This window comes from Pristis pectinata, chromosome 3 (genome assembly GCF_009764475.1).
Source record: "Pristis pectinata isolate sPriPec2 chromosome 3, sPriPec2.1.pri, whole genome shotgun sequence".
Classification (NCBI taxonomy): Eukaryota; Metazoa; Chordata; class Chondrichthyes; order Rhinopristiformes; family Pristidae; genus Pristis; species Pristis pectinata.
Window position 1 is genome coordinate 76,625,905 of NC_067407.1, and position 16,964 is coordinate 76,642,868.

At 42.3% G+C, this 16,964-nt stretch overlaps 1 protein-coding gene across 6 annotated transcripts in view; it reads right to left on the bottom strand.

Moving 5' to 3' along the window:
• map4k3b (mitogen-activated protein kinase kinase kinase kinase 3b) overlaps window positions 1–16,301 on the bottom strand; it is a 212,181-nt gene extending 195,880 nt beyond the window's left edge. For 2 of the 6 annotated variants that reach the window (XM_052011029.1, XM_052011025.1), the window contains exon 1: window positions 15,836–16,173. In XM_052011029.1, coding sequence (XP_051866989.1) covers window positions 15,836–15,937 — 102 coding nt within the window. In that variant the 5' untranslated portion in view covers window positions 15,938–16,173. Of the gene's footprint in view, window positions 1–15,835 lie in introns of all 6 variants that reach the window. The other 4 variants (XM_052011030.1, XM_052011028.1, XM_052011026.1 and 1 more) reach the window with 4 other exon arrangements.
• Between the last annotated feature and the right edge of the window lie 663 nt (window positions 16,302–16,964).

Consider the following 16,964-nt stretch of genomic DNA (forward strand, 5'->3'; position numbering starts at 1 on the left):
TCACCACTCACCGAGGCAGGCTGGGCTAAAGCATCCAGTGGATCAGATGCAGACATTGGCCATATGTTGTGCACCACTACTATAGTTAGAATGGCCAAAAGAGGATGGGATACCACTAGAAAGCAATCTCTAATGCATATGACCAGGATCAACTGACACCAATGTACATAAGAGCTTTTGAGGTTGGCAGGATATCTCTTGGAGATTTTCCAAGTACACCACTAGTGCTCCGACAATCATGCACACAAGCAACATTGAGTTTACATGAATTGCAGCCATTAGGAGGACAAGCAAATGGAAGAAACTGGAGGACAGATATTACTGATTGATTCATATAAAAAAGCTCAACGATTCAGAAACAAACCATCTCTGCACAAGTGTGGAAAGGAATTTGAAAAAAAGAAGCCCCAAACAACTATTCATATCACAACACAGCAAAGGAAAAGTTAACTATTAAGGTGTGTTTTAATCCTGTGTAGTATCATTGAAACAATATGAATCCTTTTCAAACTTTTAAAACCACAATCTCACCCTTACAGGAATGGGCTGGTAAGCCTGTTCTGCAATTCAATGTAATCATGGCTGATCTGGGATCTAAATCTTCCATGTGTTTATTAATTTCAACCAATAGATGACTTGGTTATGATTTTTAGTCTTTGCCCCTTTGTTCTAGACTCCCCAGCCCTACCAGCTCACATTATTATCTTAAAAACTTCAAAACTTATCAAATCAATCGTTCTAAATTAAAACTAAACAACACCGTGTCTCTAAATACAGTGATATTTGACTGCACCACCTCCTCTGGCAGCAAGTTCCAGATATCAACCACTATGTGTAAAGAAAAATGTGCCCCTCAAAACCCATTTAATTCTCCTTCCTCTCACCCTAAAACCTATGCCTTCTTGTTTTTGATACCCCTACTATGCAAAAATGATTCTGACCATCTACCCTATGCCCTTTGATAATTTCATATACCTTTATCAGGTAACCCCTCAGTCTCCTTCACTCCAGGGATAACAAAACCCAGCCTATTCAATCTCTAGTAATTTCTAGGTCTCATGTTCAGCACAACTTTGTGGGCCGAAGGGCCTGTATTGTGCTGTAGGTTTTCTGTGTTTCTATAACTAAAGCCCTCCAAACCAGGCAACATTCTGGTGAATCTCCTCTGCATTCTCATCAGCGCAACCACATCCTTGCTATTGTGTGGCAAACAGAACTGCACACGATACTCCAAGCACAGTCTAACCAGTGTTTTGTGAAGTTGCAACATAACATCCCAACTTTTACATTCTATGCCCTGACCCATTAAGGCATCTAACACAATCTCCTTAATACTGACCTACTCCGGGTTATTCACGTACCTCTCCCCAAACTCACTACTTTATGTATCCTTCTCCTAGGTGAATATAGATGAGGAGGATTCATTTAGAACTTCACCCACATTGACTGGCTCTACACATAGATTACCCCTTTGATCCCCAAGGTGAACCACTCCTTCCCTGGCTACCCTCTTGCTTTTAATAAAGAATATCTTGGGATTCTCCTTAATCTTACTTGCCAACAATATTTCATGGTCCCTTTGTGCCTTCCTAATTTCTTTCTAAGTTCTCTCCTACACACTATATTCCTCAAAAGACTCCCTCAATTCCCACTGCCTAACCTTCCATACATATCTTTTATTCCCTGATCAAACCTTCAATATTCTTTGTCATCCAAGATTCCCTAATCTTGCTATCTTTGCCTTTCACCTTTATCAAAACATGCTGGCTTTAACACTCAGACTCCCACTTGTCAGTTATTGTTTACCTGCAAACAACTGCTCCCAATCTATTTTTGCCAGGTCCTCTTATGCTATTGAAATCCGTTTTTGCCCAATTCAAAACTGAGGCCAAAATTCATCCCTTTCCATAACTACCTTGAAACACGGTCCTCAAAGTGCTCCCCCACCAACACTTCTACCACCTGCCCAGTTTTATTTCCCCAGGCAAGATCAAGTATCGACTCTCTATGTGTTGTGTCAAAAAACTTTCTTGGATGCACTTAACAACTTCCACTCCCTCCAAGCCCTTTGCACTAAGTCAATATTGGGGAAATTAAAATCTCCCACTACTATAACCCTGATGTTCTTGTATCTTTGTGATTTGCTTTCATGCATCCCCAAATTTCTACTTAATAGGACAAATTTAGCCAAATCTAGTTTCTGTACTTTAATATCTAAAACCTCTCAGTTAGTTACAAGTGACAACCAGAATGTTCCAATCTCCTCTACCATTCATGCCAGTCATTTCCTGGTCAGTCTGGTACCCTATAATTTTAGTTTTTCCACACATTTCACCAATTTTTTTAAGTAAGATTGATGCAATTGGATCAAAGAGGGGTAATGTTTATTTGTTTCTGTGAGCATCATTGGCAAAGGTTGCTTTCAATGCCCATCCTTCAATACTTTTGAATCATTTGGCATGCTACAGGAGCCTGAAGACCCAGGCTCAACAATTCAGGAACATCCTCTTCCCCTCTGCCATCAGATTTCTGAACAATCCATGAACACTACCTCAGTATTCCCTTTTTTGTTTGCACTATTTATATTTGTAATTTATAGACTTATGTCTTTGCACTGTACTACTGTCGCAAAATAACACATTTCACATCGTATGTCAGTGATAGTAAATCTGATTCTGATTCCAAAGTGCTATTGGGAATCAAACACTTAGTCACAGCTCTGAGTCACATGAGGATGACAGGTATTCTTATCTAAAGGTCACAAGTAAATTAGATGTGGTTATTACAGCAATCCGAAGTTTCACATTGTTACTGTCCTTGTTAAAATTTATATACCCAGCATGTTGGGGGAAAATTAACATTTTTTTTGGATAGGCAGGATTGTCATAACCAAGAATACATTGACCAGAGGAGTGGCTGGCCCTAGTGTGCAGAACTTGTGTACTAGGTTCACATCCATTTAGTATAGTTCATGTCAAACATTCAAATCAGACCTAATACCCCGTAATCTACACTTGTCATATACTACGTATACACAAACCTCCATCCCTCAGATTTGAACAATCTTCTGCTGTTCCATTGAGACAAGTGACTCAGCAGGAACAAAGGCATCAAAGATCAAACCAATGCAATGGATAGTACTGGGTGGATATCTGGAAAAGGATTCTGGGTGTTGGTGCGAGGATGAAGTTTTATTTTTAAATTGTTTTAGGGTTTACTTTACCATAATAAAATACTAATAGAGCAAACTAAACGTGCTTTCTATAGAGCAAGGTTCCACAAGGGCATGAGAGCAGAGACAAATGAAGAAAAATATGAAAAGTGCGCTCATGTAAAACAAAAACACAGAAACATGATGCACATCCTCCAGAGAAAGGTGCAAACAAGAAGTGTACCCAACATAGTTCTCATCCTTGATGGCCACATTTGTGTGTGGGTGTGGCAAGCTGTGCATAAAGACAAAAGAAACTGCAGATGCTGGAATCTAGAACAAAGAACATGATTCTGGAAGAATTCAGTGGGTCAAGAAGCATCTGTGGAATCAAAGGGTGTAAGTTTCGGGTCAAGACCCTGCATAAGGACATAAACCCTGAGTACACAAACACCAAGTGTTACTATATACCGACGTTCTCTTTGTTCCAGGTTTGCAAAGGATGGGTCTAACCACATTGACTCAGAACATTTCTTTCAGTTAGACTGTGCCATACCACCTATCACTCACAGAAACTTTATGCTGAGGAATACTTCTGCCCAGTTAGGAATATCAACACCCTGCAGTAAGAGGAAATGGTGGCTCCCCCAGCAGACAGTAAGAAGTTATTTGGCAGAATGCCTCATCACCAGGAATCTTAAACAAGCAAATGAGAAGTGCCTGTCAGATCTTTCATACACAGCTGGAGTCTTGGCTCCACTGCACTCTGCCATCAAGGCAGCTAGGATGGGGATGAGATTGTCATCCATCTCCTTCTGGAGTATGCACATATGAAAGCTTTGGAAAGAAAGCCAGTGCTCTTTCCCAATAACACAAAAGAGCATGAGAACAAGGTTCAATGCAAACAGTCATGTAACAGAGAACTTTGTTTTATGGACGCACACCAAGACAAACAAGAACTGCAGTTGGAAATTAACAGCTTGGTGAAAGCTACCCTTTGGTCTGCTCTACAACTTAATTTTCCTGTGCAAGGAACTGTGACCAAATGTTGAAAGCAGACATGTTCTAAGATCCAGGAGGATATGCTGAGGGATGTACTGAAGCTTGGTACAGTCACTGCAAAGGTACTTTAGCAGAATGACTACAGATTAAAGTCTTCCCACCATTGCATAGTGAGGGGCAGGAGTGATGCAACAACCCTCAGACTCATTGTCTCGGAATGCAAGAGCAAGTAAAATTGATTTTGTGTATACACTATACATTTAGTATACAAAAGATGAGTACATTGTATATATTTGAAAATATTATGAAAAAACAATTCATTTTTTAGTAAAGAAAAGGAAAACCATGCAACAGAATGTTGTTTCACCTTCAGGAAGGAAATTTTTATGAAAAATTAAATCTTGATTGGTAGTAAGTAGCAAAACCTTCCAAAAGGAATATAATGAGGCCATAATTTCTGATCATTATATACCATTCTCAGATTCTTCACAATAATGTGACAAAAGGAATCGCCCATAACTGTTTGGCTCCAGAAATTACAGCCTTAATTCATCAGCTGACTATCAGAGGAGATAAGAGTAGCTACCAATAACTAAACACTAAACTACTGATGTTCGGGGGGGGTCAAAGAAAAACCCTGAAATGATTGTAGAGCAGAGCGAAAAATAGGCGCTGCTCTGCAAGGCACCTTCACTCCAATCATCATTTTCTTCAAGCTACAGAACCATGCAGCACAGAGGGCCATCCAGCCTATCAGGCTGCATCAGACCTTCAGTAGAGCTGTCCATGCTCTTACCCCACCCCCCTGTAATTTTCTTACCACAAATGTTTTACTACTACTTCCAACTGCAATGGAGAGGGTAGGACCACTCAAGGATAAACAAGAGACTTTATTTTTGGAGGCAGAGGATGTCGGCGAAGTACTAAATGAGTACTCTACATCTGTATTCACGAATGAGAAGCACATGGAGGATAGTGAGACCAGTATGGGGTATTCTAATATGCTAGAGCATTTTGAGATCAAGAAAAAGGTGCTGGGTCTCTTGAAGAGCATTTAGGTGAATAAATCCCCTGGACCTGGTGGGACCCAGCCCAGGTTATTGAGAGAGGCAAGAGAGGAAATTGCTGGGGCTTTGACAAAGATCTTTGTATCCTCTCCATCCACAGGTGAAGTCCCGGAGGACTGGAGAGTAGCCAATGTTGCTCCTTCATTTACGAAGGGAAATAGGGATAATCCAGGAAATTATTGGCGGGGGGGCCTCATCAGTGGTAGGGAAACTATTGGAGAAGATACTTAGGGATATGATTTACTCACATTTGGAAGAACTTTGGGTAATTAGGAACAGTCAGCAGGGCTTTGTGTGGGGCAGGTTACAAACTTGATTGAGTTTTTTTTGAGGTGACCAAGGTCAAACTGAGGGTAGGGCAGTGGATGTTGTCTACAAGGACTTTAGTAAGATGCCTAACAAGGTCCCTCATGGTACGTTGTTTAGGAAGATTAAGATGCATGGATCCATGGTGACTTAATAGTTTGGATTCAGAATTGGCTTGCCCCTAGAAGACAGCAGGTGGTGGTGGAGGTGTTTTATTCTGGCTGTAGGTCTATGACCAGAGGTGTTCCACAAGGATCTGTGCTGGGATCTCTGTTGTTTGTGATATATATTTTATATAAATGACTTGGGCAAAAACATAGATGGGCTTGTTAGTAAGTTTGCAGACAACACAAAAATCAGTGGAGTTGCAGACAGTGAAGAAGGTTGTCAAAAGATACAGCAGGATATAGATCAGTTACAGCTATGGACAGAGGAGTGGCAGATGGAGTTTAATCTGGGCAAGTACAAGGTGTTGCACTTTGAGAGGTTAACTGAAAAGGAAAAAGTATGCAATTAATGGCAGGACCCTTACCTGCATTGATGTACAGAGTGATCTTGGGGTCCAAGTCCATACCTCCCTGAAAGTGGCAACACATGTAGATAGAGTGGGGGGGCATAGAATATAAGAGTCAGGAAGTCATGATGCAGTGTACAAAACTGTGGTTAGGCTGCACTTGGAGTATTGTGTGCAGTTCCAGTTGCCCCTTTACAGGAAAAATGTGAAGGGTTTGGAAAGGATACAGAAGTTTACCAGGATGCTGACTAGATTGGAGGGTATTAGCTATAAGGAGAGATTGGACAAACCTGGATTGTTTTATCTGGACTGTAGGAGGTTGAGGGGACACCTGATAGAAGTTTATAAAACTACAAGAGGCATAGATAGGATAGACAGTCAGAATCTTTTTCCCCAAAGTAGAAATGTCAAATACTGGAGGGCATAGCTTGAAGGTGAGAGGGGGAAAGTTTAAAAGGTGGTGTGTGGGGCAAGTTGTTTTTGTTTTAAACAGAGAGGTAGGTGCCTGGAACACTGCCAGGGGTGGTACTGAAAGCAGATACCATAATGATGTTCAAGAGGCTTTTAGATGAATATGTAGAGAATGGAGGGATATGAATCATGTGCAGGCAGTCTAATTTGGAATCATGCTCGACACAGACATCGTGGGCCGAAGGACCTGTTCTTGTGCTGTATTGTTCTGTGTTCTATGTTCTGCGTGTCACTACCAAACCTGCTTCCACACCCTTCAGACAGGACAGTGCAAGTCACAAACAATTCTGAGAAAAAATATTATAATCTTTCATAAATCATTTATCAGCATTCATAAAGGGTCTTGTCATTGACCCTTTTGTCAATGAAAATAACTTCAATGAGCTTGAAGTTATAAAATCACGAGGGGCATGGATAAGATAGATGGTCACAGTCTTTTTCCCAGGAACGGAGAGTCTAAAACTAGAGGGCATAGGTTTAAGAAAAGAGGGGAGAAATTTAAAGCAGATCCGAAGGGAAAGTTCTTCCACACAGAGGGTGGTGATTATGTGGAACAAGCTGCCAAAGGATGTGGTAGAGGGGGGTACAATTGCAATGTTTAAAAGACATTTGGACAGGCACATGGATATGAGAGGTCAAGCGCAGAAAAATGGGACTAACTCAGGGAGGCACCTTGGTTGGCATGGACAAGTTGGGCCATGGGGTCCATTTCCCTGCTGAATAACTCTATCTTCCCTTGATCACAGAGCATCACCACTTCTGACAATTCAAAATTCAGCTCCTTTTCTAATAATGCTATCTTACAACAAGAAATGAATGACTTTCAAGTTTAACTTAACAAGTGGTGGGTAATATTTAACTACATAAATTCAAGGCAATCACTGTCCCAAGATAGAAGTCATGGCATTCCCAAGTTCCCCTCAGAAAAATCACTCAACATCTTGATTAAAACAGCACAGAAAAAGCAGGATACTCCAATGTGCAACTCACAGCCAAAAAAAAATTCAAGAAGCTTGACATCACTCAGGATGTCTAATTTGTTTGATTGATATCCCTGCTACAGAACTAAATATTCCAGAGACACAAAGGACTACAGGTGCTGGAATCTAGATGAAAAACACTATGATGCTGGAGGAACTCAACAGGCCAGGCAGCATCCTTGGAGAAAAGCAGACGGTCAACATTTCAGGTCAGGACACTTCTTCAGGACTGAAGATAGGAAAAGGGGAAGATGCAGGTAAGAGATAGTGATAGGCAGGTGTGGGGTAGGAGAGGAGAGCAGATCCACCAGGGGATGGGTCAATGGTAAGGAGAGAGGGAAAAAAAGTGGGCTAGAAAAAAAAGAGATGGGCTAGGAAAGGGAAGAAAATAAGAGGCATGGTTGGGGAGGGGTTGTGGGGGGAAAGGAGTGTGGGGATTACTTAAAGAGGGAGAATTCAATATTCATGCCATTAGGCTGCAAGGTTCCAAGACAGAAAATGAGGTGCTGTTCCTCCAGTTTGTACTTGGAATTCTCCTGGCAATGGAGGAGGCCGAGGACTGACATATCTGTGATGGTGTAGGAGGGGGAGTTGAAGTGACTGGCAATGGGGAGATACAGATCACAGGTGTTCTGTGAAACTGTCACCTAGTCTGTGTTTGGTGTCACCAATGTAGAGGAGGCTACACTTGGAGCACTGAATGCAGTAGATGATATTAAGGGAGGTGCAGGTGAATCTCTGTCTCACTTTAAAGGACTGTTTGGGTCCCTGGATGGAGGTGGTAATAGGGGCAGGTGTTGCGCCTATGGTGGGGGCAGTGGAAAGTTCCTGGGGTGGGAGGAGTGAACTAGAAAGTTGCAGAAAGAGCAGTCCCTGCGAAAGGTAGAAGGGGGTGGGGAGGAGAAAATATGCTTGGTAGTGGGGTCCCGTTTGAGATGGCAGGTGGCGGAGAATGATGAGTTGGATGCGTAGGCTGGTGGGATGAAATGTGAGGACAAGGGGGACCCTATCCCTGTTGAGTCTGGGAGGGGTGGGGGTGAGAGCAGAGGTGCAGGAAATGACAGAGAATCGGGTGCGAGCTCTCTCGACCACAGTTGGGAGGAAGCCCCAGTTAGAACAGTTAGACATCTCGGATGTCCTGGAGCAGAAAGCCTTATCATGGGAGCAGATGCAGCGGAGGCGGAGAAATTGAGAAAACGGGATCGTGTCCTTGCAAGAGACAGGGTGGGAGGAGCAGTAATGAAGGTAACTGTGGGCATCAGTGGGTTTGTAGGTGTCAGTGGATAAGGAATTTCCTGAGATGGAGATGGAAAGATCAAGGAAGGAGAGAGAGGTGTTGGAGAGTGTCCAAGTGAATTGGAGAGCTGGGTGAAAATTAGTGGCGAAATTTATGAAACTGTCAAGTTCCACACGGGTACAAGAGGTGGCACCAATGCAGTCGTCGATATAGTGGAGAAAGAGTTGAGGAATGGGGCTGGAGTAGGCTTGGAACAGACACTGTTCAATGTAGCCAACAAAGAGGCAGACAGAGCTAGGACCCATACGAGTGCCCATAGCTACACCCTTGGTCTGTAGAAAGTGAGAAGAATTGAAAGTGAAGTTGTTCAGGGCAAGGACAAGTTCAGACAGGCAGAAGAGTTCAACCTAGCCTCTCTCTTTTTTCCACCCCCTCCTTACCTTTGATCCATCCCCCAGTGGATCTGCTCTCCCCCGCACCTGCCTATCACTATCTCTTACCTGCATCTACCTATCACCACCTTGTGCCCACCCCACATCCCCTCTTTTGTCCACCTATCACTGCTCTGCTTTTTCCCCTTAAATATTGGGCTCCCCTTTTCCTATCTTCAGTCCTGAAGAAGGGTCCTGACCCGAAACATCGACCGCCTGCTTTTCTCCATGGATGCTGCCTGGCCTGCTGAGTTCCTCCAGCACCATAGTGTTTTTTCAACTAAATATTCCAACCTTCCACCAGCAGCTTGCTGCAATTACAGTACATGATACCCAGAATGCAAAGCACTATTTCAACAGAATCTCTCTACAATATCACACCACCACTTCCCAACTGAAAAAGCCAAGAAAAGCAATGTCAGAGTTCCCAGGACCACTGAGTGGCATTTGAAGCTGCACACTATTCAGAATGGATGCACATGGCCATTCCTTCATCAGACCTGGATCTGGAAAATTCCTACCCAACTTAACTGTGGGTAAACCATCAGGATATTTTGAAGACTCATCACCAGCTCAGGGAATCCAAGGATTAGCAATGAAAGTAGCCTAACATCACCAATATCCAAAGGACAAAATATTTAAAAGTGAAATTTAGGGAAAGGAAGAATTTTGCAAAAAAATAAACAAAAACTTGTTTTAATGAATAAACTTACCTTACCAATAATTGTTAAATTTAAAATGTTTTGAATCATATAATAACCCAAATGAAGCAAAGTAAATAACCTGCTCTATTAGCCCCACATTATTGTTTTTGTAAACACATCCACATACCTACTTTGGGACACGTTTGGACTATCAACACAACAGGGTCAAAAAAAGTTTTAAATTTTCAAAATGGAGTTTTTTTGTGCATGGAAGTCAAAAGGAAGAGACATCTCAGCTCTGATAGTCCCTTGTTACAGAATAATCTAATGGGCTGACATTTTATTCCCATAAATGTAACTTCCATCGACACTCAAAGTACATCACTAAAAGTACACAGAGTTTATTCTTTTTGGACAAAATATACCATTCTTTCCACCTTATTTCACTGCTCGTGCAAGGATAACCATGTTTCCTGAAACATATTACATGCCCATTCACCTTCCCACTCACCCCACCATAGCTGCATCAAACATACATTACTCACAATCATTTACCTATTCTCAAACGTAAAAGAAACACTGACTTATCTAGGGCAAATCACATTAGCCTACAACTCTGATTCTGATCTGAATTAATTTGATAAATCTATTAAGTCACCAACGAATAAACTAAGAATCTCATTCATAATTGTTGTTCAATGATCCCTGCTGGATTAATACACATGTCTGGCTGCCAGATGACAATACTGTTGACACTGATAGATATACAGCCTCTCAATTCACTGCCTGATCTTAAACATCACAAATGGCCCCAGGGTGAGACAATGGAAAGTAACCCCCACCCCCTTCTTCATTATCCTGTGAAACTGTGATTCTGCAAATCTACACAGTATGGCAGTTTAAATATGGGCAGGCACAGTAGTGTAGCGGTTAGCGTAACGCTATTACAGCGCCAGCGACCCGGGTTCAATTCCAGCCACTGTCTATAAGGAGTTTATACGTTCTCTCCGTGTCTGCATGGGTTTCCTCCGGGTGCTCCGGTTTCCTCCCACATTCCCAAGACATATGGGTTAGGAAGTTGTGGGTATGCTATGTCGGCGCTGGAAGCGTGGCAACATTTGCGGGCTGCCCCCAGAACACTCTCTACACAAAAGGTGCATTTCACTGTGTATTTCAATGTACATGTGACTCATAAAGATATCTTATATTTCTTATAAATTATTGGTAGGGTAATGCAAGTACGTAATTATATCACTACACAATTCAAGCACACATTATTTGATAAAACACAAATGGATCAAGCAGCAGAGTATTCTCTACTGTTTTTCATTTCATCTGACTGGGCAATATATCAGAAACATCAATAACTTAAAACATAAGGAACACAGGAAAAGGAATAGGCCATTCAGCCCATAAAGACATTCATTCTACCAACTTATGGCTGATACTTTAACTTCATCTAGCTGCAGTGATTTAATAATGCATAATGCCCTTGCTTAAGAAAAACTCAGTTTTGAAATTTTCTAATTTACACACACTCAACAACATTTGAGGAAAGAGTTCCATAATTACACAACAGTGAAAAAGTACTTTTGACAACATCACTAAACCACTCAATTCTGATTTTAAGATTACTCCCTCTTCTGGATCCTGAACCAAAGGAAAAAAAGTTTTTAACTTCTCTCATACCCTTTAATCATCTTAAGCACTTGAATTGGATCACTCTTAAATCTTCTACATTCAAGAGAATACATTATGCATTTTGTAGTCAAAATGTGCCCCAGTATCATCCTAGTGAACCTACTGTGTACAATTTCCATAACCAACATATCTTCCATGAGATACCACCCAAAACTGAATGCAGACAATACAACTTCCACCCTTTTGTATTCAGCCTTCAAAATCAGCTGGCATTGCATTCATCACCAAGTTATTGTTTGTACTTGTCCACTACCTATTCCGGATCTCCAAAATCTCCCTCTCACTTGATCCTTTTCATACTGAATCAGATTGGAGTAGAAAGTATCTTCAGCAACATTAGATATTTTACTGTCTTCTATCATGCCCTGGTCCAACCACATAGACACCATGACCAAGAAAGCTCACCATTGCCTCTACTTTTTGAGGAGGCTAAAGAAATTTGGCATATCCCAATCAACCCTTACCTATTTTTATCAATGCATCAATGAAAGCATCCTATCTGGATGCATCACAGCTTGGTATGGCAACTGCTTTGCCCATGACCACAAGACACTGCAGAGAGTGGTGGACACAGCCCAGCACATCACGGAAACCAGCCTCTCCTCCGTGGACTCTGTCTACACTTCTCACTGCTTCAGTAAATCAGCCAGCATAATCAAAGACCCCACTCCTGACATTCTCTCTTCTCCCCTCTCCCATTGGGCAGAGGATACAAATACCTGAAAGCACATACTACCAGGCTCAAAGCCAGCTTCTATCCCACTATTATAAGACTGTTGAACAGTTCCCTAGTATGATAAGATGGACTCTTGACCTCTCATTCTACCTCATTATGACCTTGCACATGTGACCTAGCTGTTGCACTTTATTCTGCATTGTTACTGTTTTACTTTGTACTACCTCAATGCATCATGTAATGAATTGATCTATATGAACGGTATGCAAGACAATTTTTTCACTGTACCTCAGTAAATGTGACAATAATAAACCAATTCCAAATATTGCAAATGCTAGAAATCTGAAATAAGAGCAAATGCTGGAATATGTGGTGAAAGAATTAGTTAATGTAGACAAAGGGTCATCGACTTGAAAATTTAACTCTCTCTGCAGATGCTGTCTTACTTGTTGAATATTTCCAGCATACTATTCAGCTGCACAATAGAGATAACACTGCAACAAACCAAGGTAAAGATGACTGGGCAAGTCATTTATCAATCAAGCCACAATCTGTCAGTACCCATTATTGATTCCATGCATATAATTTAAATATAGTTATCCTCCACTCACTGCATTTTACTGCAGAAACTGCGCTACTTTTATTTGTACAGATTGTTGTAGCTTCCATTTCCCCTGCTCTTTAAACAGACTTCACTGTTTACTGTGTCATATACCCTGCCACACCTCCAACACTTTTAAGATGACAGGGTTTTTAATAGACACACTGCTTCTGTTGTTCTTCATTTTATCCACTCCCACGCAAATTAAAACTAGCTTCTTTTCTTACTTCCCTAGTTCTGATGAAGGGTCTTTGACCTGAAACATTAACTCTGCTTTATTTCCATGGATTGCTGCCCGACCTGCTGAGTATTTCCAGCATTTCCTTTTATTAAAGAATTCCACCATCTGCAGTTTTCTCCCATATTCCTTCATAAATCAATGCTGGTTCTCCCATCAAGTCATTCATCTGCTTGGCCTGTCACTGGTTCTATTAATATCCCTATAACCAACAATAAGATTATAGATCTATGATGTCCTACATTTTTCACTCTTTTGCCATTAAATAATTGTGGCTAAAACAAAGTATAGCAATTTATAGGAGGCAAGTCACGCATGAACCCATTTGACTCCCAATACCAGAACCATACAACTTAAACCACCAGTGCACAACTAACAAGTTGCAGCTTTTAAGTAGTAATATTCTAAACAATATCCCCATATATAAATAATTCAAAATCTGTTCTGTTTTCTAACATCATTGTGCAACATGTCTACTATTTACATTCTATAATATCTATCAGGTGACTTTTATTTAAAGGGAAATAGCTGGGGAATGCCTTTCATGGATTTACAGCCATCATGTCATGTTCCAGTTAAGCAAGATTCCTTCACAATGGACACAGAAGTATTTTGGAAATTACCACTGTTGTAAACAAATCAACAACAAAAAAAAACTCAAACCAGGCAAAAGACATGACTTCTTTTCCCCCAAAAGGATACACCTGGCCAGGAAATGTCAGCATTTCTCTGCAAAAGTGCCACAAAGTTCAAAGATCCTACAATAAATCCTACATAAAAAACCCAGGATTCACTCTCTGTTCCATGCCAGTGACTTCCTCATTCTGACACTGGATTCCTGATGTTGGATGAGGCACACCCTTTGCAATGGAGAATTAATTAAAAATGTAAATTCTCATACTTGAGTTTACTTACTGTTATTTAAGTGCTCATGTTTTAATTTGTTAAAATTTATATTTAATTGTTTGATTTTTAAGTTTTTGAATGCCAGTCAGAAACATCAAACACTTTTGAAGGATTTGGCAGCCAGCTAAACCAGAAGGCTTGGCACAGCACAGGTTTTTCACAACTGCCTCAACAGTCAGCATTGTTCCATTGTTCCCATACTCTACCCCTCCATGACATGATAGCATTACATTGTTCGAGGTCTTGCTAACAAGGACTGGGCTAGTTGACAATGGTGGACCTGCCAATACTTCACAGCAGGTTGGCAAAGTACATCTGTGAGAGGTGTTCAAATTTGTTGAGAGTCGAGTTTCAGTCAATTATTGAGCACACAGACATTGACAACCAAACGTAGAACACTATACACCAGGATATTAAGAGGACTTCAAATATTTTCTCAGATCCTGCACCATGTACCCATTTTAAGATTTAATTAATGTTTTATCTTCAATAATTGCCCTAAACTTGCTGTATTGGCAACAAACAGCAAAATTTTGGAATAAATTTTAAAACATTTGTGCTCCTTGATCTTTTGAGCTTACGTTTGTTGTGGGAAACAAAAGCAAAACTTGCTGCAAGGAACAAAGTGGCAGATTGAATGCAGCAAGGCCAAACGGTGAAAAATCTAATGAAACTAGGCCCAATGCAGAATAGAACATATTATTTAAGAGAGTTGTTCAGCAGCAACAGTTGCGATAACACATGGATGGGCTGCAGAACATTGACAGCACATCTAGATTGTGCTTGATGAGTCTATTCCAAAATCATTGCATAGATATACAAGGTGATCTCATAAACTGCAATCTCATGGCTTTCCAACAAGCTAAATAATAAAAATTATGGCAACTAAGAACCTGTCTGGTGGTCAAAACACTTCTAGTTACTTAACTGGAGGTTTAAGATTTCATGGAATTCCTAGAGCAAGTCAATAAAAGAAATATTGCCCTTGGGCAACCCACTAAACAAATGAATACCTGACTGGTTCAAAGTCCTAACAACTGTTTTGCAAGATGCAAGTGGTTGGCATAAGGTTACTAATTCAAAATACTTGATCTAGCTATCAAGTTTAAAAAGATGGGGGGGGGGGGAATATGGTAAACAGCTGCTCAACTTTTCTTTTGACAAGGGTCTCCATGCAGCAACACAAATCCTTGCACAGCACAAAACATCTACCATAATATTTTGTTTTTTTTTAATTTATCCATGTATAAAATCTCAGGATCACCGTCATCACTGGCTTAAGTAAATTCATTGCATATCCTGAGTAACCTTGATAAGATTGGCCAAACTGAAGATTCAGTGCTGGCTCAGGAATGAGGCAGAGGCCAGATCCAAATATGGACTGTAGGCTTATTTCCCTAAAGGGCAACAGTACACAAGTGGACAACAACTACAACTTTTTGTTCCCAGACTTTAAAACAAAACGCTGGATTAACCTTCAAATACCCCCTGATGAGACCTGGGCTCCTACCACCTGGATCATTAGCCCAGTAACATAGACAGTACATTGTGTATGTTGTGTGGAGGAGGGAGAGAGGGTCGGGACGCTGGGATTTCCCTGGGCCACTCTGGAGATGCGCCAGTCCCTGCGGCGCAAACACTGAAACCAGCAATCGGCGCAGCCGCGGCCGACGCGCACTAATCCGGCGGCGAAACGTCGCTCCCACCAAGGCAGCCGAGAGAGAGAAAGATAAACAAGACAGGCCACCCGCTACAAGGGGGCGGGGAAGCGCCGACATGCCAGCTAATGGTCCGGCCCATACCCACCGAGGGGGCACGAAGGCCTGCCCCGAAACCCCCTGGCGCTTCCCCCACCCACCCCTTCCCCGGCCTACTGCAGCCCGGGGCTCGAGTCCCCGGCGCACACCGACCTTGTAAACATCGCCATAGGTGCCGCTGCCGATCCTCTGGATCAGCTCGAAGTCCTCCTGCGGGTTCCTCCGGGACAGATCGAAGCTGCCATGGGAAGTCATGATGGAGCCGCCTCCTCCTCCTCCTGCCGCCCCCACCCCCCCGAAACCCGGGGGCCCGAAACAACTAGAACAAGTGCGGGGCTTCGGCGACGCCTTCCTGCGGCCGCTGGAAGCGCCTCTCGTTCATTCCAGCCCGCCTCACATGGAGCACGCCTAACGACGGAGAGGGGCACCACCCGCCGGCGGCGGTCAGGCCGCGCTGCCCTAACCCACCCCCCCACCCCGGGCAGGGTAACGGCGGCAACAGCGCCCGCCCACCCGTCACCTCCGCCTCCTGGACGCGGATCCTCCGCCCTCACAAATCACGATCGGCCACTACCACCGAACATGGCTTCCGAGAGCGGCCGTCCCTCCGCGCATGCGCGCCCTCCCCTTCTCGACCGGAGCAGGGCGGCGTCTTTGGGCTGGGCACTGCGAAGTTGAATTGCGTCCCGGGCGAACTCGTACATGTCTGTATTAATAGACGACACGCGTATGCACATCTTAAGCATGCATATTAATTCTGTTTATTTATATATACGCGCACACACAGACAGAGGATTCTGAAAATAGTTCAGTACAGAAGGCCATTATGCCCACTCTACCTGTGCTGGTTCTTTGCAAGCGATGTCCCATTAGTGAGCCATTCTCTTTCCTATTCTTTACCCATATTAGTGTACGGACAAACATCCATATACATTTGTTATGTATTGTCTGAAATGAGTGTCTGTATTAATAGGCGAGACACGCTTGCATATCTTAAGCATGCATGTGAATTCTGTTTACTTGTATATGCACAGAGAGAGAAAATCTGAGAATAGTTTAATACAGGAGACCATTATGCCTACTCGTGCTGATTCTTCGCAAGAGATATCCCATTACTGAGCATTCTCTTTACCCATATTAGCACACGGACAGCATCCGTGTGCATTTGTTCTGTATTGTCTAAAATGAGTGGTTAGGAGAGCTTGGAAGATTTTAAATTATCAAATAATATAGAGACACAAGAGACTGCAGCCACTGGAAATCTGCACCAGTTCTGATGCAG